Here is a 24,099-nt window from a genome sequence, read left to right as displayed (position 1 = left end):
TTTTGTGTGTGGGAAAACTATGTGTAGAATGGGAAAGAGAATTGTAAATTTATAGTAAGAGGAGGGGAATAAAAAAAGCCAAAAATAAAGGAAGATAAATGGTTAAAATATTGAGAGATGGATAACAAATATATATATATATATATATATATATATAATATGGCGAATGACCATGAGAAGAAATAATTAAGATATAATCTTATTCATATTTCCTATTCTTTTTTTTTTTTTTTGGAGAATATTCATATTTCCTATTCTTGTCTTTATATTTCCTTCTATTTACAACAACAAACAAACAACAACACAAGTGATCAACTAGTTTTTTCTTTCTTACTTTCTTTTGTATCAAAATATCTAAATTCACACCATACATTATTAAGATTTGCAATTGCGAAGCATTTACATTTGGGTTTTTAAAATTTTTACCTTTTAACAATTCAAAAAGTTGCTTTATCTATTTTAAAACAGTATTTTACAACTCATCTAACATTCTATTCTTTTTATTTTTCACATCATATCAAACAATAAATACTATTCATTTACATCCAATTTTTTTCACGTCACATCAAACTCATAAACACTATTCATTTATATATTTAGTAAATCAAACAAGATAATTAATAAAACAAAATTAATATCTAAATTCACACCAAACATAATTAAGATTTGTAACATCACGAAGTCATGGAAGACTACTCAAATTCTAAAATTCACACAATCAGAAAATCATTTTAGGACCTTTTGGTCGTCCAATGGCTTGATAGAGAGCTTTTGGTCTTCGTCAGGCAATTCAATCTCAAGGGTTCGCCGCTTCTTACGAATCGACTTGTTGTCGTTGAGGTCGTGAGCAGTGGCCATCGCGGAGGACTGTAAAATGATCAACAAGCAATGTCTATTTGAGTAAACATGGAAGACTACTCAAATTCTATTCAAGAGTGAATAGAAAATGACCTTTAATTAAAGACCACTTTAAGTTGGAGTCCAATTCAAGAGACTTCATGGGTCATAACTCAAAATAAAGCCCAATAGATGTTATGGAGCATAATTAATAATATGTGTCGGTCACCAAAAGTAGAATATGGTCCTTTTAGCCGTAAATTGTTTAGGACTTGTCTAAATAATTCTTGGGTTAGTCTGGTTCGGCTTGTTCATGGGCGGGGTCTTTTAACCCATTTAGATTTAGTTTGTTTGTGGTTATTTAAGCCCACTTAGCTTTGTGATCAGTTAGAATTAGCTTAGAGATTTTTGGGTCTTTATGTTCTTGAAGCCTAATAAAATAGGATTAGGATCCGGTACAATATCCAAGCACCGGATGCAATTAACCCATCTCTCTCTCACAATATTTTTTTACCATTTTTTACTTTTTAAATTTTTCTCACATTTTTATTCAATGGTTGAGATTTAAAGTTGAAAATTCAACTTTAAATCTCAGTCATTCATAGCAATTGCATCAAGTATGATACTTAGATATTGCATATGATCTCAATCTAATAAGATAAAGTACAAAATGTGCAGACATATATAGGCCCATTTTTTGATTGGGCTAATTCTTTTTTTTTTTTTTTTATTATTCTTTTGAGTAGTGCTACCCATGTTACAAATTTTATTTCATTTACCTTTACAAACGGATGCTATATCTTAGGTTTATTTATTTTTTTTTTTTTTAACTTCAATTATCAATTTGAGTAAAATTTGTAATATAAATAGCATTACTCAAAAAAAGAAAAAGAAAAAGAACGTATGGAGTGTGTTTTATTTGGTGAGTGTGGGTGGAGTTTCAGGGTGGAGTTGGAAGATTTTGGATTGTATTTGAAGGTGCAACATGATGCCTGCAATAATTGTACTGTATGTGCCTATGTGAAGATGCAACATGATTCCTGCAATTTTTTGTTCTGTATGTGCCTATGTGTTGACTTTTAGGAAAAATAATTTTCATAGTGGGAAGGCTGGATTCAATTATTGGCTAGGTAACGTGGTTTATATGTGCAGCTGATATAGTTGGACTTGGAAGTAGCATTTGCCTTTTGCTGCCTTTAATTTGTTTTTTTCTTGTCAGAGAAGTGTTCCCCTCCATTGCTGGTGAGGTTTCGTTTGGATGTTTTATTGCAATCCATCCTAGCTATCAAATTGGTTGGACTACGTTGGGGAGGAATAAAAAAGAGTGATCTTGCTCTGGCTGTGGGGATTCAAATGATAGCCTAGTAATTTGAACTCTACCTCTCCTCCCAACTACTTACCTAGCAAAAAAAAAAAAAATCCTTTCCATTGTGGCCGATATTGATCAATTCCAATTGTCCTTATTCAGTAATTTGTCATGATGATGATGTCTATGATGACTTCTATCTACAGTTGAAAAAGGAGTCTTGAGACCTTTCGTATCCATTCTCTTCCTACCTCAATACTTCATAACTATTTTGCGAATCCATTCTCTTCCTTCCTCCATGCTTCATAACTATTTTGCGATGGAAGTGTACATTCTTATAATGACGGTGTGTCAGTAATTACTGGTATGACTCTTTGATTGGTGGAAAGTTGTCTGCTTTTAATTAGAAAATAATAATATGTTGTTAATTATGGACATATAACTTGATGTTTTAGTGGATTCCAGTTAGCTCAACTAGTAAAGTCTCTGATGATTGTATAAGAGATCTAGGGTTCAATCCCCGCCTACACCAAAAACTGATTGGTGTATTGGTCTAATGATAAAAAACTATCATCAGAAGCGGACGCTATAAATTGAAACTCTCTAAAAAAAACAAAAAAAAAAAAAAATTGATGTTTTAGGTTGGTTTAATTTTTTTTCTTCAAAAAAAAAGGTTGGTTTAATTTTCCTCAAAAAAAAAAAAAAAAAGTTGCTATCTCTATAATAGTTCACTGCAAACTAGTCACAAACTCACGCAATGCATAGAAATAAAGAATTATTTTATAATTGTTGTGGGGCTCGAAATCTGAGGTCCCAACCCACTTTGTATTAGAAGCTCAAGCCCAGGCCGAGGAGCCTTACTGCTAAGGACGCGCAATGAAAGCTTCTCGAAGGTCCACGGATGTGGCCGATGACGACTTTACGCCCAACATCTTACAAAAAGGTCTGAAGAAAAGGACAAATTCAGTACAAGATAAGCACAAGGGGGAAGGCTGCCAACGCCTTAATGTGGAGCCCAGAGCCTGACAAACCCACACTCATATCCTGCTATCCAGCCTTCCCCAACCACTCTGACGTAAGGATTGATAAGACAAGTAACCACCCTGAACAATGAGAAACGGACACGTGGGTGAAGAGTGGGAAGGAAATACTAGTATAAAAGGGAAGCTCGTCGCATTGACAAAGGGGGGGCTTCCCAGGAACCAAAGAAAAGGGGGAGAACGAACTCATAAAAAGGAGGATGGTGAGGATGAGACGCTCCTCGGACCAATTCCGAGGAGATAGATTTTCACACCCCATCCGTATAAGGCTTAGCCATTCAGGCCAAACCCATCTTCGGATGGGCTTCCATGAAAATCCCGACGAAACCGTTGCCCGACGAAACCGTTGCCCAACGACCAAGGTCTAGCCTTTTCCAAACCCACTCTCTACAAATCGAATTGTTTGGACCCTTTACACACAAGCCCAATGTCATCCTTGGGTCGTAAAAATCGTGTCCTTACAATTGGCGCCGTCTGTGGGGAAGGCTTGCACGTTGGCGCAGGTGGCGGTGGAGTCAACTCTCTAGCAAGCAGAGGTTCGCGGAGTTTCCTCCATCTCCGGTTACATGCAGTTGTTGCCTTGACATAGATTTCTGCCAGGGGCTACGCCTTGTAGTGCCAACGGTGCGGACAGCTCCAGGGGCTTCTGACCTCAAGCCGGCTCTCCCCGCCCTGGCCTAGGGGCTCACGTTCGAAAAATAAACAAGTACATAAAAGAAATCTTACATGTTTTGGACAGAACCAAGGCCTTGCATGGTCCTCGGACTCAAGCCTATGGGGAAACCAAGTACATAAAAGAAAAACCACAAGTTTTGGACAGAACCAAGGCCTTGCATGGTCCTCGGACTCAAGCCTATGGGGAAACCAAGTACATAAAAGAAAAACACAAGTTTTGGACAGAACCAAGGCCTTGCATGGTCCTCGGACTCAAGCCTATGGGGAAACCAAGTACATAAAAGAAATCTTACAAGTTTTGGACAAAACCAAGGCCTTGCATGGTCCTCGGACTCAAGCCTATGGGAAACCAAGTACATAAAAGAAAAACCACAAGTTTTGGACAGAACCAAGGCCTTGCATGGTCCTCGGACTCAAGCCTATGGGGAAACCAAGTACATAAAAGAAAAACCACAAGTTTTGGACAGAACCAAGGCCTTGCATGGTCCTCGGACTCAAGCCTATGGGGAAACCAAGTACATAAAAAAAATCTTACAAGTTTTGGACAGAACCAAGGCCTTGCATGGTCCTCGGACTCAAGCCTATGGGGAAACCAAGTACATAAGAAAAATCACAAGTTTTGGACAGAACCAAGGCCTTGCATGGTCCTCGGACTCAAGCCTATGGGGAAACCAAGTACATAAAAAAAATCTTACAAGTTTTGGACAGAACCAAGGCCTTGCATGGTCCTCGGACTCAAGCCTATGGGGAAACCAAGTACATAAGAAAAACCACAAGTTTTGGACAGAACCAAGGCCTTGCATGGTCCTCGGACTCAAGCCTATGGGGAAACCAAGTACATAAAAGAAAAACCACAAGTTTTGGACAGAACCAAGGCCTTGCATGGTCCTCGGACTCAAGCCTATGGGGAAACCAAGTACATAAAAGAAATCCACAAGTTTTGGACAGAACCAAGGCCTTGCATGGTCCTCGGACTCAAGCCTATGGGGAAACCAAGTACATAAAAGAAATCTTACAAGTTTTGGACAGAACCAAGGCCTTGCATGGTCCTCGGACTCAAGCCTATGGGGAAACCAAGTACATAAAAGAAATCTTGCAAGTTTTGGACAGAACCAAGGCCTTGCATGGTCCTCGGACTCAAGCCTATGGGGAAACCAAGTACATAAAAGAAAAAACTGTTATTTGAACATTAAATTTTATTTGAGGAGAACTCCCCGTTAACAGTTGGGTTAATCCCTAAACTGCACGGATCCCCCAATCTACCCTCGGATCCCCAACACCAAAGGGATTGATGTAATATAGTGCAATATATTACCCAAAAACACAATCAAAGTCCCTCACTATTCGGCTACCCTCTCGGACGAATTATTCAGAGTTCATCGATCTCGGTCATTTGTTTTGCATGCATCGCTCAGTGCTCGGCCGTTATTCCGGTTAGTTTCCAGAGTTTAATTTACTGATAATTACCATTGTGATACTTGATAACATCGATAAGTTTAAAGACGAGCGTGTATTTAATGTTCATGCACTAAGTAGTTGTTGCAGAAAAGAAAAGTATTTAGAAAGAAATAAACTTATCTTTTATTAAGACAAAAAAATAGTACAGTGTACAATGAAAAGCTGAAATAAGCTTATACTTAAGCTAACTACATGAGTAAAAAGAAAAAATACAAGAGAATGAAGGTAAAGCCGAAGAAGAAGCACAGATGAGAGGTTGGCTGCTGTTCCGAGGAATTATGTAAGAAAACCATTCCTCAATACTTTTACATGCCCATAACTCAGGCAGCCAAAGAACCCAACGTGGGGCCTGCACCGTTGAAGAAAAGGTGCAGAGAGCACCTGGCCTCGGGCTAGCGCCGCTGAAGAAAAGGTGCCGGGAACCTAACTTGAGGCCTGCACCGTTGAAGAAAAGGTGCAGGGAGCCGGAAGTTGAGGAGCCCCCGCAAAGGTTTGCCTACTACAAGGCAGACGGCGATGATGGCGGAAATTCCTTCTTCTGACATACCAAAAATCTGGCATGACCAGAACTTGCTTCGGATTTTGACTAAAAGAGGGAGGAATACCATCTTTCCCCTGTCGAAACGGAGGACTGGCTTGAATCTGTGCCATCCTTGTCCATACCATACCACCTTGAGGATTCGGTGCCTCTGAAGCGTGCGGAGACCTTTCATCCCTATCCACGCCTCGAACATCTTGCTTTGAGACAGAGTGGCACTAGAAATGAAGATCACGAATATGAAAGAAGAAGTATGATCCTGAAGAAAACAGGAGAGTTCATGTGCAGATGGAGTGACCCCCTGCCCTATTTATACACAGAAGTAAACCGGTGGCATTTAATGCATGCAAATTTCCAAGGGATGCTACGAACGAAGCAGACTTGGCTCAATTTCCAACTTCATCCTCAGCCGTAGGATCTGAAGATCCTCGTGAAGGCGCGCCTCGAGTACCAAAATGTCAGAGGACCCTGTGTGGGCGAAAAATAAAGGAATGGCCCTTATCTTGACACGCCTCCCATATAAATGAAAAAATACAAATAATAGTGGAGTACTGAATTTGGGCGAGCCATAATGTGGGCCCAACGTCACCAAAACCCTCCTCTCCAACTAAAAAGCCGGACAGCAGGATTTTGAGGGGCTATTGTGGGGCCCGAAATCTGAGGTCCCAGCCCACTTTGTATTAGAAGCCCAAGCCCAGGCCGAGGAGCCTTACTGCTAAGGACGCGCAATGAAAGCTTCTCGAAGGTCCACGGATGTGGCCGATGACGACTTTACGCCCAACATCTTACAAAAAGGTCTGAAGAAAAGGACAAATTCAATACAAGATAAGCACAAGGGGGAAGGCTGCCAACGCCTTAATGTGGAGCCCAGCGCCTGACAAACCCACACTCATATCCTGCTATCCAGCCTTCCCCAACCACTCTGACGTGAGGATTGATAAGACAAGTAACCACCCTGAACAATGAGAAACGGACACGTGGGTGAAGAGTGGGAAGGAAATACTAGTATAAAAGGGAAGCTCGTCGCATTGACAAAGGGGAGGCTTCCCAGGAACCAGAGAAAAAGGGGAGAACGAACTCATAAAAAGGAGGATGGTAAGGATGAGATGCTCCTCGGACCAATTCCGAGGAGATAGATCTTCACACCCCATCCGTATAAGGCTTAGCCACTCAGGCCAGATCCATCTTCGGATGGGCTTCCATGAAAATCCCGACGAAACCGTTGCCCCAACGACCAAGGTCTAGCCTTTTCCAAACCCACTCTCTACAAATCGAATTGTTTGGACCCTTTACACACAAGCCCAATGTCATCCTTGGGTCGTAAAAATCGTGTCCTTACAATTGTAATATAATATATAATTTGTTCTTTAAAATTTGTTAAAGATAATTTATTCTTCCTAAAAATTAAACAATTGTTATTCAGTCTAATTAGGTCTACTTCAGTGCCATTCAGTCCAATCAGGTCTACTATAGTCCACTTCGGTCTAATTTGGTCAACTCGGTCCCTTTTGGTCCATTTTGGACTAATTGGGCCTTAAATTGATTGTTTTTGTAGGCCACCTTTTCAAGTTTAGCTCAAAATTTCTTTTCTTTTTTCTCTTAATTTTTGGGTTGAAAAGTATGAGATTTTATTATATTTGAGCTAAACTATTTAGTTTTGAGCTAAAAAATACAATCAAAATAGACATTAGAAATTAGTAATATAAGCCTTAAAAAGGCAATAAAAATGATAATTATTCAAAAGTTTTATATGGTCCTATTTGGTGCACTTTGACCCACTTAATTTTTGGGTTGTAAAGTATGAGATTTTATTATATTTGGGCTAAACTCTTTAGTTTTGAGTGAAAAAATACAATCAAAATAGACATTAGAAATTAGAAATATGAGCCCTAAATATGCAATAAAAATGATAAATATTCAAAAGTCTTATTCGGTCCACTTTGGTCCATTCTGTTCACTTTGGTTCTATTCGGTCCATTTTGTCTACTTTGGTCCTATTTAGTCAACATTGTTTCTATTCGGTCCACATTGGTCGTATTCGGTCTATTTTGTCCACTTTGGTCCTATTTAGTCGACATCGTTCCTATTTAGTCCACTATAGTCCTATTCAATCCTATTTGTTCCTATTCGGTCCATTATGATCTTGTTATATATAATAATACATACACTTTCTGTATTTTTACATATCACATGCTAAGCAAAGTAGGGAAAAAAGTTATCTAACTAACTATTGAAACTAACAAAACTAACTGCTTAAAGAAAATACGTGCTAAACACATGACAATTAAAAAATAGCTATTGTTGATACTCATTTTCGCGACACATTTTTTACAAGCCTGATTCAACTAAGCCGAACTTCATTGTGGGCTCAATTTATGTATTATATTATATTTTATTCTTTTAAGCATGGCCCAAGCCCATCTGACTTATGGGGGAAATTGAGGAAGTGTGGTTTGGAGGGTATGGCTTGGTTCCTTTCGGACCTTTTGCATGAGCCCAGCCCATGCGTGCTACCAAGTGGGCAAAGAACGCTAGTAGTACCTCAGGTTCATGGAGGAGGTCTTGTACCAAAAATTTCCACCTCAAAAGAGCTTTTATGCTCTGGGTGACTATGGCCCAAAGTTTCTGCCCTAACCTGATTTTGCTACCATATTTTCTTTTTCACCCAAAAAACACAACTGACCCTAAACTAATTAGCTAGCCTATTGTAGCCAAATGCAGCTGTCAAAAGCCTACAATGACAAGGAAAGAATAGCTAATGGAGTCAGCCACTTTATTTCCAAAATCATATAAAAAGCAAGCCAACTCTTTTACCCAATTAAAACAAATCCGATCATAACCTCTTTGATTGAAACCTTGGGGTTCAAAGCCTTTTCTATTGACCAAAAACCAGTCACTTAGAGCACCCCAAGTTCAATATGCTAGCTAGAACCTCATGGATATCATGAGATCTTAAAAACTATTAAACCAACCCTTAACAAGTTAATTTTTACACACTATACACAATATTTAAACAAAATAATCACATTACATTTATAATATCATTTTAGATCAATTTTCATTACAATTGGATAGGCATCTATTTGTGGGTTTTGGCATTTCAATTAGTCATTGATTTGATACACAATGTCCACAAAACCCAATAAAATGTCTTCTTGATTAGTAAATTTACTAATTTTAACTAAGATTCAACAAAATCATCAAAATCTCGCACAAAATACAGCACCATATTAACCAAAATCAAATAAGACACATTTTACACAAGCCCAGAGATATCATCACAACTCCACCAATCGATTTGCCAAAATCCCCTATCAAAACCCCAATTCCAACAATATCACAAGCATATTTAAACTCATTAATGAGAAAATAACATAAACATAACCATATAGCAAGAAATACTTTAGATCATCATCACTGCAACATATTAAAGACAACAAAATTCTCATCTTCATTAGTAAATTTACTACTTTTAAGTAAGTTTCAACAAAATAATCAAAATCCCGCATAAAACACAAACTAATATTACCCAAAATCAAAAAAGATATTAAAGGAGAGCAACATACCTGTAATCAACGGTGGTGGGTACGATGAGGGTTCGATGGAAGCACCAGGGTTTCGACAATGACGACTAATCAAAAAGGGTGAAGGAGACTAGATAGGGAGAGTGAGACTGATGAAGAGTGGGGGAGAGTGGGGAAGAGTGATCGCAGAACAGAGAGCGAGGGAGAGTGTACAGGGAGAGAGTGAACAGGCGTTGTGAGATGTTAGAGATTCAAATTGTTAAGGCAAACTCGATTTTCTACTTATCGAGTTATGCATGTTTACACGAGCATTTTTTTATTGGAAAAAGCCATGCTGCTTTGCCAGCTTGGCAGAACACTCAGACTAACTCGTCCATATGAATATCAAGTTTTTTAATAACTCGCTCATAGGATAATCAAGTTTCATATGAAAAATCAACCCTCACATTATCGAGTTTGAAAACATAATATTTTCCTAAATAGTTTGAGAAAACTGGCAAAATGCTTGAAAATTTGTGAGAAATGAGCAAATGCTCATTTTGGCCAAACGATTAATGTAATTTTCTAATAGTAATGAATGAAAGGAATAAAATGACACTATTGTCAAAGTTAACCAATTAAAATGACAAAAGTTAAGCTTAGTGTACATCAAATTATAGGGTGTAATTATATATAGGAGTATACATGGGTCGATCTGGGTCTACTTGGTACCCAAGCCGGACTCAAGCCAACAACTTCGAGTTCTGAAGAGGTTGACCCATTACCTATTTCCAGACACTTAAAACTCCTTTAGTCGAGTCAGTCGAAACTGATTTTTAGTGGAACTCAACAGATTCAACGAGATCTCCCCCGAATCTGGCGGAGATTTCACTCTATAATATCTCAATTGGATCTAGCAGAGATCTCACTAAACTGGTAAGATCTCCACCTGATCTGAGGGAGATTTTCACAAATCTAGGGAAGATCTCGTCAAATTTACGAAGAATGGAGATAAAATATTGCTCATGGTGACGTCGGCTAGGGAAGGAGGAAACTAACGTTGAAGTCTATGGTCAATATGGGTTTTTTGGGTCTCAGACAGCCATACCCATCATTCGATCGACCTGCCTACCTCATGTGGGGCCAGCGGTGATTGGTGAGTTTATGAGTATTGGTTGTTCACAATACCAGCCCCAATTGTGAACAACCAATACTCATAAACATTTAATGGATGAGAAATGGATGGCCGAAGGTGGGTGATGGAGCCAAGACAATCCCTTCCCTAAAAAGAAAGGTCTTGTGCGAAAGGGAAATTTTTGCCTTTATTTCCGCTCGTGTCAGTATCACGAAGCAAATTGTTCCACAGTGTATTAGGAAAGTTTTGTCCTTTACTCTTTATCAAGGTTTGGATTTTATTATTATTATTATTGTTATTGCCTTTTAGGTCTAAACAATTTCTAATACTAGTACATCTACTATATTTTAGGAGGATTTATCGCTTGCTCTGTGACACTAACTGCCACATGTAGTTTTAGTGTTGATGTGTGAGTGTATTCTCTTATCTCATCCCCTTCTCTTACATATGTGTGTGTTTCTCAAATAAAATTTAAAAAAAAAAAAAAAAAAAAAAAAAAAAAAAAAACGATGTTTTAGGAGGAGTCAAGGGCAATTGCCCCCACTCTCCATCATTGACTACAATTAATAATTTGATATATAAAAAATTACTTGATTTAATTTAGTCTTTTATTTTATGAGATAATTATAAAAAAAAATTTAACTTCGCAATTTGACCCATTTTTCCCTTAAATTTTATACATAAACCTAGATTCTCAAATACTTTGTGTATGGCAAGAGATCAATTACGTTACAATGTCCTTGACAATTTAATTTAACTTCAAGTCAAAGTAGTATATTTTAGACATATTTACATATAAAAATGTAAAATATATATATATATATATATATATTTTTTTAAATTGAGTATTATATTCACAAGCATGTTCATGAACACGTTTTTATATTTAAGTTTGGCTCATTTAATAGTCAAATCTAAACTTAAACTTGGGCTTAACTTGTTTATAAACAAATTAACGAACATAAACAAGAATTTTCTCAAATCGAGCTCGAGCTATTCATAAACAGTTTGATTTATTTATAATCCTAGTTATTTGACTCAAATAATACATTATGGGTGTTTTAACCTGAAAAAGATACATGTACCAAAGAAGAATATAGGTCTTTTAGCCCTAAATCTGAAGATGTATATTTAAAAAGTCAAAAAAATATACTTTATTCGGGCACATCATAGAGGAGATTAGAAATTTTAAATGTTCTATGATTCAATGTAGTTTTAAGTATGTTAAGAGGAGATTATAAATCTCCTCTTAAGATGAGATTAGAAAAATATAGGTCTTTTAGCCCCAAATATGAAGATGTATATTTAAAAAGTCAAAAAAAATATACTATATTCCGGCACATCATAGAGGAGATTAGAAATTTTAAATGTTCTATGATTCAATGTAGTTTTAAGTATGTTAAGAGAGATGAGAATAAGCTAGCCCACGCCCTTGCTAGAAGAGTAGTTTTAGCTACAGATACTGATATGTGATTAGAAATTCTACCAGATGATGTATTCCATTATAATTTACCGCAATAAAATCACTTACATTTTCTTCAAAAAAATAAGAGATAGGAGATTTGAGTAATAAATGTCTCCTTTGAAAACATCAAGAGGTATAGTTGAATTTAAAGGTTTTTGACAAATATAAAAGATTGCTTAGCCTAAATAAATCCAGCTAGGGTATGAATTATAAATGTAAAGTCGGACTTGCTTATGGGTTTTTTAACCACTCATCTAGATATATAATAATCATTTAAATCAATTTAAGTGTGAGTTGCAGAGGTGGCTTTTTTTGCACACTTAGTTTTGTGGATCACTTAGCTTGACTTGAAGTTTTTTCATCTTTAACGGGCTTAAAGTCTAATAAAATAAGGCGCTGCTAATTATACATCAGTGTATACAATGTGTGTGCTACATCCGCTAAAAGCCTAAAATTGTGTGTTCAAAATATGATTTCAATTAAATGGTAAAATCATATTTTCAAGACACAATTTACTTTTTTCAAATTATGATTAAAATTATGTTTTCAAGACACAATTTTACATTTTTGAAACTATAATTGAAATCATGCATTTAACACAATTTTTAATTAAAGATACATGTACGGATGTGTAAAACAAACATTAACAAAAATAAATAAATAAAATAGGAATAAAATACGGTGAGAAATGTGAGGAAATATATATAGTGACCCTTTTTGTTTTGATTTTTTTTTTTTTTTTTTTTAACCTTATAGAGATCCCTTTTTTTAAATGGTACCTCCAAATAAAACAAAAGGTAAACATAAAATGGTACACAAATTAAATGGAGTTAAGAAGTCACAGATTATTCCGTGCTAGTTGAATCTTTATTACATCCAGTTGACACCTGTTCATGTCTTCTTTCCACATGTCTCATCAATGAGCAAGTCCAAAGTGCACTTGGACGATCCACCTTCCCCCATAGCTTTCTTGGCCATCTCTGCCAGCTCCTTACTCTTCTTCCTCACCTCCTTCCCCTTCTCTCCCTCCATTAACTCTTTCACCATTTTCTCTAACCCCTCCCACTTCACAAACCCTCTCACTGACCCATCACATGTCTCAACCCTCAGTCCCACCTTTATCTCCTCCACAACCATTCTTGCATTCAATGGTTGCTCTGCCATCATAGGCCATGCAATGATTGGAACCCCAGCACATATGCTCTCCAACACAGAATTCCATCCACAGTGGCTAAGAAACCCTTGCACACTCTCATGCATCAAAATCTCCCTTTGGTCAACCCACTCTCTCACTACAATTCCTCTATCTTTCACTCTCTCTTCAAACCCATCAGAAATCTCTGACTCACTCTTTCTTATCACCCACAAGAAATTCACTTTAGATTCTTCCAACCCAGTTGCTATATTTTTGAGTTGTGCAGGTGAAATCTCTGCCTGAGACCCAAAAGCTACATACAGAACTGAGCTCCCTTGGTCATGCTTCTTGTCCAGCCACTGAACCCATTTAGGCTTATTGTGGGGTTCAGTGCTACCTTTTGGTGGCTCAGCCAGGCAAAAGGGCCCCGCAGACCAGGCCTTGGGTGTACACTCACTGTTCCAATAATCAGCAAACAAAGGTTCAAGCTCATAGAAGCTGTTGAATATAATACCATGGCTCTTCGCTGTTGCTATGACTACTTCCATGAGGAACTCAATTTGTAGACCCTTTGGCTCCGGCTTAGTAAATGGGGGCTCAAAGTCATTTCTAGTAACTTTAATCCATGGAAAAGGAGGAACTGATATCAACTCGTCGTCTGATTCAGGTCCAAAGAGAAGTCTATCAATAGCCACAGCTCTACCCAGACAAGAAGAGTAATAGTTCATACCATAGTATACAAACCTCGGGATGTTGAACTTGGAAGCAGACTCTAGGGTCCACCAGAGGAACCCATCAGAGACCATGAAGCTAACACGTGGAAGAGTCTCGAGTGCTCGTTCGAAGTCGGGTTGCATGAGCTTTGCGGCGTTTGCAAATGAAGGAAACATGGACATAGAGGGCAGTTTGTCTGTGCTCTCAATGCCAACAGGTATATCAGGCACATTGTGTGAGAATGGTAGGTCAAGAAGGGTGACTGTGGTGTCATTGAGGGACTCAAAGATGAAGGGACGACTGACTGGGGTGGTGAAGATGGTGATAGTGAGGCTGCGATGGAGGAGTAAGCGTGCAAGGTGGAGGAGTGGGATGGTGTGGCCTTTGGACATAAAGGGAAAGAGAACCACATGGTGTGGTTGTGAATCACCACAGATAGAACCCATTTCCTTTTTCTTTCTTCTTCTTTTTCCTCTCCTCAGATATTTCTCTCAATCTTTCTCGCTTGCTAGTTATCTAGCCAGTACGTGGTGTTTGGTGTAGGTGGTGGATGATATTTATAAACGAAACTAGTGGAAGGATCATATATGTTAGGCTAAAACTAAACAAAGTCAGATATTTTACAAGGTGACGGTAAAGAGTAAAGACATGTTGCTGACGCTGTGAGCCTGTGACCAACAGAATATGATGCGATGACTGAGACTCTCCTCGGCCACCACTACTGACTGATATTTTTCTATATGGAATAAAACTTAAGTTCAGTCATTTGTGCTGTTCCTTATATTTTTCTATATATATATATATATATATATATAGCACTAACTAACGGTAGAATTATATATATCACTACTAACACCCAACCTCTCAAAATCAAAATAAGAATCATCAAGGTTGGTCTTCCTCTCTCACTTTTACAATTTTTTTTTTTTTTTTGCTGAATTATTATTATTTTTTAAAATATCTTGCACTAATTGAATTACCTTTTTTTTTAAAATATCTGCACTACCTGACAAGCTTGGTCTTCCCCTCTCACTTTTACAATTGAATTACCTTTTATTAAAAAAATATCTGCACTACATCACAAGGTTGGTTGGCCTTCCCCTCTCACTTTTACAATTGAATTACCTTTTATTAAAAAAATATCTTGCACTACTTCACAAGGTTGGTCTTCCTCTCTCACTTTTACAATTGAATTACCTTTTTTCAGGGGCAGTGGCCCCCCTAGATTTTTTTTTTTTTTTTGTGTATATATATAATATATTATTTTTAAAAATTTGCTTAAATAAAATTACACTTTTCCCTTTTAACAATATTATTGATATTTTTAAATGCTATAAAAAAATATAGACAAAAACCACATTTTCGTCCCTACATTTTTACGCAATTCCAACTTTAGTCTCAATCTTTTATTTTCATCACTTTTAGTCCCTATTTAGAAAAACACCATCTATTTTAGTCATTTTCGTCAGTACCCTAACAGCAAAGTCTTAGGTGGCAGACGAAGTGCATCACTGACACACTAAATGCTGATATCAGCATTAAAATGATAATATAATATACCATTTAGCATTTTAAAAATGCCATGTCATCTTTAAAAAAAAATGAATTTATGAATTTTAACTAAATGAAAAAAAAGGAAAAAAAGAAATAAAAACCAAAAATAATATAAATTGAGATCTAGCTTTATTTTGAGTAAGAACAGACAAAAACACAAACCCAGTCATTGTTTTGTTGACAACCAAACACAATATCAGCTGAAACACACACGATTAGCCAAAACCCATAAATACCATAGATTGATTAAAAAAAAGATTTTTAAAAAATCTAATGTGAGATGAGAGAAAAAAACCCAGATTGAGCACCCAAAATTTTCAAAATCCAAAGAATACAAACCCAGAAATTTCAAGCACAAACCCAAAAAAATCAAACACAAGAACACAAACTTAAAAACTAAAAATGCCATTGGGAAGTGAACCAGTGAGAGCGTTGAGACAAAGACTGAGAGTGCGGAGAGAGTGAGGTTTCCGAAAATGCCATTGGGAAGTTGGCTTGAGAGAGCCACACTAGGAAGACGAAGCACTATGACTCGGTTTTGCTCACAAATAACACCAGCCCAACGGCATGGACTAGTCTCTGTTATGTTCCATAGAAGGGTTCTCCCACCAATAGCAAAGTGAAGAGCCAAGAGTGCAAATGGGCAAAAGCCAAATCTGGTTTTGAAAAAGGGAACAATATTGTGAGAAAAGTGAAAACAAAAATGGGAAGCATTTGAGGCTTCATTTTGGGAACCCAGATTAGAGAAAACCCAGGTTGTCTCTACAGGACGGAGAAAGAGAGAGAGAGAGAGAGAGATAGGAAATGGGTTTGTGAGTTTTGGAGTTTTTAAGTGTAATTTCTAGGCATTGGTTGGTTTTGGGGGTTAGTGTGTGAGTTGGAGAAGCTGTAATTTTTTCTTTCTTTCTTTCTTTCTTTTGTCTGTGGGTTGAGAGGAGAGTGTGTTTGATTTTCTGGGTTTGTGCTTGAAATTTCTAGGTTTGTGTTAATTTTCTGGGTTTGTATTCTTCGGGTTTTGAAAATTTTGGGTGCTCAATCTTGGTTTTTTCTCTCATCTCACATTAGATATTTAAAAAATCTTTTTTAAAACCAATCTATGGTATTTCTAGGTTTTGGCTAATCGTGTGTGTTTCAGCTGATATTATGTGTGGTTGCCAACAAAACAATAACTGGGTTTGTGTTCTTGTCTGTTCTTACTCAAAATAAAGTTAGATTTGAATTTATATTATTTTTGGTTTTTATTTCTGTTTTTTCCTTTTTTTCATTTAGTTAAAATTCATAAATTAATTTTTTGTTTTTAAAAGATGATGTGGCATTTTTAAAATGCTAAATAATATATTATAGATGTAAATGCACTTTTAGTCCATACATTTTGCATATTTTTCATTTTGGTCCCTACATTATCATTTCACCACTTTTAGTCCCTAAATCAATTAACGCATTCCATTTTGGCCCTTATCGTTCCTCACTTAACAGATGTTCCCTATGTGGCAAACGGAATAAACAGTCAGCATTCACAATGCTTACATGGCTATTAAATAATAATAAAAAATTTCAATTTTGCATTTTGCATTTTAATATTTAAAAAACCACATCTTTAAAAAATTAATTTATTAATTTTAACCAAATAAAAAAAATTTAAAAATAGATTATTTAAAAAGGAAATTAAATTTAAATTAATTAAAATAAAACTCTGATCTAAACATGAACAAAACATCCAAATCTTATCATTAAAAAAAAAAATTCCAGATCTTTCACTCTCGGTTTCTCAGAAAAACCGAATACTTTCACCATTCATTCCTCGCTTTCTCTCGTCGAATTTGAAACCATAGCTGATTACAAATCCGAAGCCTCATCTTCTTCGTCGCCAAAAGCTGATGCAGATTTGGAGGTCGCTAAGCTTGGAATCTCTCAGGAGATTATCTCTGCTTTGTCTAAGAGGGGTATCACCAAGCACTTCCCTATTCAGGTTGCTTTGGCTCTTTATTAATTTTCATTAACAAGTAACAACAATCATTTCTTTGTAATTTCAAAAAAATTATGTCCTTGTTTGTGTGGCTAGTGATAATGGTTACCCTTTTCATAACTATAAACAAAAATTATGATCTTGTTTTAGAATCTATGTGTCTTGCCTTTGATAATGGGGCCTTTAAATTAACAGGTTTTTCTATTGGTGAATTTTAGTGAAGTTTGGCCTTCAATGGCCTAGATTTTATGAGGGTTTTTGTTTTTGTTTTGTTTTGACTCTGAAGCATAAGCCCTCTGTTTTTGTTGTATAGTGTGTTTATGCAAAAAAAAATTTGGTTTACAACTCAAAAATGTGGCTTATGGCTAGAGATTTGGCTTGAAAATGTGATTTATTCTGTGTAGAGGGCGGTGCTGGAACCAGCAATGGAAGTATGTGACATGAACCAGCAAATTGCTTCTGTAGATTTGTACAGTACTTTGGTTGCTTACAAATTGTTACAGATTTCTCCGTAAACATTGTTGATGTGTTTAGTTTGTAGAAAAGTAAAGAAATTGTGATCTTGATATTAAAATTTTTCTCTTCAAAATTCATATTTCAGATTTTATTTGGGTTTTTTTGAGAAACCGAGAGAGAAAGATCTGGATGTTTTGTTCATGTTTAGATCAGAGTTTTAATTTAATTAATTTAATTTCTTTTTAAATAATCTGTTTTAAATTTTTTTTATTTAGTTAAAATTAATAAATTAATTTTTTTTAATGATGTGACTTTTAAAAATATTAAAATGCTGATGTGGCATTACTTAAATGCAAAATTAAACTTTTTTATTGTTATTTTAATAGCCATGTAAGCATTATGAGTGCACACTGTGTATTCTGTTTGCCACATAGGCATTTTCTTTTGAGTGAGTAACGGTAGGGACCAAAATGGAATGCATTAATTGATTTAGGGAGTAAAAGTAGTGAAATGAAAATGTAGGGACCAAAATGGAAAAGATGCAAACTGTAGGGACTAAAAGTGCATTTACGCCTATATTATATTATTATTTTAATGCTAAAGTCAACATTAGTGTGCCAACGATGCACTCCATCTGCCACCAAGGACTTTGCCGTTAGGGCACTGACGAAAAGGACTAAAATAGATGACGTTTTTCCAAATAGGGACTAAAAGCGGTGAAAATAAAAGATAGGAACCAAAATAGAAATCGCGTGAAAATGTAAGGACAAAAATGTGGTTTTCACCAAAACTATATTAGCCCAACAACATAAATTAAGCCCAAACAACACCCCAAAACAACCACAAGCAAAAAAATAAAAATCAATCCGGTTCTAACTAGATATCTAACTAGCCTAGGAGTAGGAAACATCCAACTTACCCCACACATATAATAAAAGGGAAAAAAGAAGGGGATTTCTAAGACATTCAAAAAAAAAAAAAAAAAAAAAAAAAAAAAGGGAGGAAAACCTAACTTACGTCTGAACACAGAGGAGAGGAGTTCGGCAGCCAACGACACTAGCACTACAGGTCTGCAAAAGCAAAGGTATCCCTCTTATCTCATATTGAATCCTTGTTTGGTTAACTTAGATTTAATCATATGTTGACACTTGACACTATTGTAACTTATAAAGAAAACTTAAAAGAGAGCACAGAGCAAGAGTAGGGATGGAGAGACTTAGAGACTGAAGAGGGTAAAAATCTAGGTTGACGGATCTCCATGAAGTGGGCCTGATGAATTCACGTCCGAGGGCCGATAGAGGGCGAGCCCAAAAGTGCAGAGGTCTGTTATGGACATATCCTACATAAACCGATGCAATAGGAATGGATCAAGCGCTCATGTAAGCACTCACGTGGCAACCAAAAGCCCTAGATGGAAATACTTGCAACACATACTTAACCACCGCAGGATCCCAAGGCAAATAGGAATTCTAGCACAAAAAGGATTCTGGAAGATACGCGCATTAATGGATATCTTCTCTATAAGGAAATGTCTTGTCCATCACGTTTAGGGCTATTCAAGAGGATTCCTATGAGGAAAAGACTTCTACACCAAGGAGGAGAGGTCAACCTTCTACTACTATAAAAGCCTCAATACCCTCACAAATCAAGGTACGCATAATTTACCCTTCTTTAGCACTCTAGAGTTGTGAGAATAGTTCTAACTTGACCTTCGGAGGGTATTCGGCCAGCACCACACTGGTGTTCTCTGTTAGGGTTTCTCTCTTTTTTGTTCAGGCATCATTACGAGCATGCGAAGATCGTGTAACTCACTGGTAATATTTACAGCATCATCAGTTGGCGCTGTCCGTGAGGAAAGTGCGAGACTTATAGGCTATAACAAACACTTCCCGGACTAAGAGTTGCATGGTTCTTACTCGCTCAATGGCAACCACCACCAATAACATTCAGGGAGAGGAGCCACTCCCAACCGCTCTCGAAAGACAAGTACAAACCCTGACCGCGTTCATGGCTGTGGAGCGCCTCACCAGACAAAACCAAACCCTAAAAGAACAGCTGTGACAGAAGAATGCAGTGATGGGAAACCAAGAGGAAGATCAAGAAGGGGCCAGTGTTAACCACAGGAACCAGGAGGGACTGGAGGGTGGCAATGCCCCGAACAGACCAAATGTGAGCCGGCCATTCCTCGCCGATATAGCCCCGCCCTACATCGTTGAGGAGATGCAGATGATGAAAGAACGGATGGAGTGCATGATGAGCGCACTCAAGGGAAGAGTTTCCAGTGATCTCGACGACTTGGTCAACCAAACCGATTCACCCTTCACCACATCCGCCAATTCCTTTCCCCTACCGCCAAAGTTTTGAATGCCGCAAGTGGAGAACTATGACGGAAACAAGGACCCTTTCGATCACCTGGAGTATTTCAAGACCCTGATGCACCTCCAGGGGATACCAGATGAGATCATGTGTAGGGCCTTCTCCATCACGCTGAAGGGCCCCACGAGGATATGGTTCAACAGGCTGATACCCAATTCCATTAGTTCCTTCAAGGAGCTAAGCGCCCAATTCGCATCGCACTTCGTCGGGGGACATAGGTATAAAAAATCTATGGCATGTCTGATGAATATAAAGCAGCGGGAGGACGAGACACTTAGGTCCTACATAACTCGGTTCAACAAGAAGGCCTTCTTAATTGATGAAGCGAACGACAAAATACTAGTGGCAACATTCACTAATGGGTTACAGAAGGGTAAATTCTTATTTTCTCTATACAAGAACAACCCAAATACCATGTCGGATGTGCTTTATAGGGCCACCAAATATATGAACGTAGAAGACGCATTACTGGCTCGTGAGGAGAAGCCCAGAAAGAGGGAGCGACAGGAGGACACACAGCAGGATAGGGGGCGAAAGATGGCTAGAACTGGAGAACAACAGGATGATAGATGCTCCAAACCCCCCACTGGGAGGTTCACAAGTTTCACCCCTTTAACTACCCCAATAAAGCAGGTCTTAATGTAGATCAAAGACGAAGGAATCCTGACGTTCCCCGGCAAGCTGAAGGGAGATCCCAGTAAGAGGCCAAGGGACAAGTACTGCCATTTCCATCGAGACCACAAACACGACACAGCTGACTACTACGATCTGAAACAGCAAATAAAAGCTTTTATAAGACAAGGGAAGTTACAGAGGTTCGTTAGTAAGGAGAGAACGGATCCACCCCAAGAGCAGGCCCTGCGACGAGAGAATGAGTGCCCAAAGCCGCCCATTGGAGACATAAGGATGATCGTAGAGGGCACGGCAACTTCTGGGTCGACCAAAAAAGCCCGGAAAAGCTACTTGAGAATGATCCAGAACGTCCAGCTTACGGGCGTTGTACCCAAAATGGCACAGATCGACAACCCCGACATAAGATTCTCAGAAGAAGATGCTCGAAAGCTGCACCACCCGCATGACGACGCGCTTGTTGTCAGCTTGTAGGTAGAAGACTACAACATGCACTGAGTTCTAGTCGATAATGGCAGTTCGGCGAATATCCTGTATTACCCGACTTTCCAGTAGATAAGGATTAATAGAGAATAGTTGATCTCGGTAAATGCCCCTCTCGTTGGTTTCGGGGGGACAAGAGTTTTCCCTATTGGTGTTGTCCTGTTGTCAGTAACGATAAGTGATTACCCCTAGCAAATCACGAAGGACGTAACATTCCTAGTGGTCGACTGCTCGTTTACTTACAATGCCATTCTCGAATGACCCACCCTCAACTCGTGGGAGGCTGTAACTTCGACCTACCATTTAATGATCAAGTTCCCTACAGATTATGGAGTTGGAGAACTACTCAGGAATCAGGTGGCAACACAAGAATGCTATATTGTTATGTTAAAGATGGACGAGCATCAACAAACAATGTGCATAAGAGAACAACGAGCAGTAGCGGAGCTGGTTGAAGAATTAGAAGAAGTGATCCTTGACGACTCAAGGCCAGAATGGATGACTAGAGTGGGTAAGCTCATAAGTTGGCCAATACGCCAAGCGCTCACGGCATTCCTAAGAGACAATCAAGACATGTTCGCCTGGAGTCACAAGGACATGCCAGGAATAGACCCCTCGATCATAGTTCAAAGGTTGAATGTATCACCCTCATTTCCCCCAATTCTACAGAAGAAACGAGTATTTGCTCAAGAATGGGACAAAGCCATTGCCGAGGAAGTTCGAAAATTGCTTGAGGCAGATTTCATCCAAGAAGTATACTACCCCGATTGGTTGGCAAACGTGGTCATGGTTAAAAAAGTCAATGGAAAATGGAGGATGCGTGTGGATTTCACGGACCTCAATAAGGCCTGCCCAAAAGATAGCTATCCACTCCCTCGGATAGATACTCTGGTTGACTCAACCGCAAGACATCAGCTATTAAGCTTCATGGACACTTTCTCGGGCTATAACCAGATCAAAATGGAAGAAGCCGATCAAGAGAAGACCTCTTTTGTCACCAGTCAGGGACTGTTCTGCTACAAGGTGATGCCATTCGGACGTACTCAAAAATGCTGGGGCGACATACTAAAGATTGATGAACAAGATGTTCACGCATCAGATTGGGAGGAATGTACAAGTTTATGTTGATGATATGCTAGTGAAGAGCCTGCATAAAGATGATCACCTAGGTGACCTCCGTGAGACCTTTGACAAACTCCGGTCATATAACATGAAGCCGAATCCAAACAAGTGCACGTTCGAAGTGGCTACAGGGAAATTCTTGGGCTTCATGGTATACTAAAGAGGTATAGAGATTAACCCGGAGAAGATATGGGCCATAATGGAGTTAGAACCACCGAGGACGGTCAAGGAGGTGCAAAGCTTAAATGGCAAAATCGTAGCCCTGAACAGGTTCATCTCGAAAGCGACGGACAAATGTCTACCTTTCTTCCGCACTCTAAGAAAATCGTTTGAGTGGACGGACGAATGCCAGATGGCGTTTGACAACTTAAAGGCGTATCTTTCATCTCCTCCGTTGCTCAATCCATCTAAGCCTGGAGAAGAGCTTTACCTATATTTAGCTGTTTCACAAGCCGCTATTAGCATAGCTTTGGTAAGAGAGGAAAACAGATCTCAGAGACCAGTCTACTTTACAAGCTGAGCGCTCCGAGGAGAAGAAGAGAGGTACCTTCAGATGGAGAAATTGGCCTTCGCATTGATAACCATAGCAAGAAAACTCAAGCCGTACTTCCAAACACATACTATCGTTGTTTTGACGGACAAGCCCTTAAGAAGAGCCATGAGTAGCCCCGAGGCTGCAGAACGGATGGCTTTGTGGGTAGTGGAGCTCAGCAAGTTTGATATACAGTACCGTCCGCGAACAGCTATAAAAGGATAAGTAGTGACTGACTTCATTGCCGAATTCACCCTCGGGGACAACCAGGGGGTAGAGGAGACATGACAATAGAATATTTATATGGACAGATCTTCCAATAGACGAGCAGGAGGGGTCGGTGTGGTTATCCAAACCCTAGAGGGGGATAAGATAAAGTGCATGATCCGACTGGATTTCCCCATGACTAACAACGAGGCCGAATATGAAGCCATGGTGACGGGTCTAGACCTCGCAAAGGCTGCAGGTGTTGAAAACGTGGTCGTACATTACCACTTACAGGTAGTAACAAGTCAGATTAATGGTAGCTATGAGTGCAAGATTGAAAGGATAAAGAGATATCTAGAAGAGGTGAGGAATCAAATCGGCAACCTCGAAGTTAGATTCGTTCAAATCCCAAGGGGGGAAAATGAATGTGCCAACCGTCTAGCAAAAGCAGCCTCGGTAGAATTTATGCTTGTCCCCGAACAGGTATTGTTATTTGTTCAAGTCTCCTTACTAATCGATGACGGAACAAATGTGTAGGAAGTAGATTCTAAAAGCAATTGGACTACACCATTGATATCATACCTGAAGACTTGCGTATTACCAGACGGGAATGATGCCGCTAGGAAGTTGAAAGTCCAAGCATCATAGTTTATGCTGATAAAAGATGTCTTATACAAAAGAGGATTCTCTCAACCATACCTAAGGTGTTTAAACCATGAGAAAGCATATTACGTAATGAGAGAAGTCCACGAGGGTATCTAAGGAAACCATTTGGGGGCACGGTCATTAGTACACAAGTTGATCCGAGCAGGATACTATTGGCCTACAATGCTGAAGGACGCACAAGCTTATGTTAAGGCCTGTGACAAATGTCAAAGGTTCAGTAATCTCATCAGGCAACCGGCCGAAGAGCTGACCCCCATGACGGCCCCTTGGCCCTTCGCTCAATGGGGACTAGATATCATGG

The 24,099-nt window shown here is 38.5% G+C and overlaps 2 protein-coding genes across 2 annotated transcripts; one reads left to right on the top strand and one right to left on the bottom strand.

Moving 5' to 3' along the window:
• Window positions 1-12,755: 12,755 nt before the first annotated feature.
• LOC115976684 (UDP-glycosyltransferase 90A1-like) lies at window positions 12,756-14,503 on the bottom strand. The gene has a single exon (XM_031098132.1). The coding sequence runs from the start codon at window positions 14,250-14,252 to the stop codon at window positions 12,849-12,851; it is 1,404 nt and encodes a 467-aa protein (XP_030953992.1). The 5' UTR covers window positions 14,253-14,503; the 3' UTR covers window positions 12,756-12,848.
• A 5,643-nt stretch (window positions 14,504-20,146) lies between these two features.
• Window positions 20,147-21,262, top strand: LOC115971168. Its single transcript, XM_031090906.1, has 2 exons — window positions 20,147-20,698; window positions 20,804-21,262. The coding sequence occupies exons 1-2, from the start codon at window positions 20,147-20,149 to the stop codon at window positions 21,260-21,262; spliced, it is 1,011 nt and encodes a 336-aa protein (XP_030946766.1).
• The last annotated feature ends 2,837 nt before the right edge of the window (window positions 21,263-24,099 follow it).

Source organism: Quercus lobata, chromosome 2 (genome assembly GCF_001633185.2).
Source record: "Quercus lobata isolate SW786 chromosome 2, ValleyOak3.0 Primary Assembly, whole genome shotgun sequence".
Taxonomy (NCBI): domain Eukaryota; kingdom Viridiplantae; phylum Streptophyta; class Magnoliopsida; order Fagales; family Fagaceae; genus Quercus; species Quercus lobata.
The sequence above is the reverse complement of the archived record's forward strand: the minus strand, read 5'-3'. Positions and strand labels throughout refer to the sequence as shown.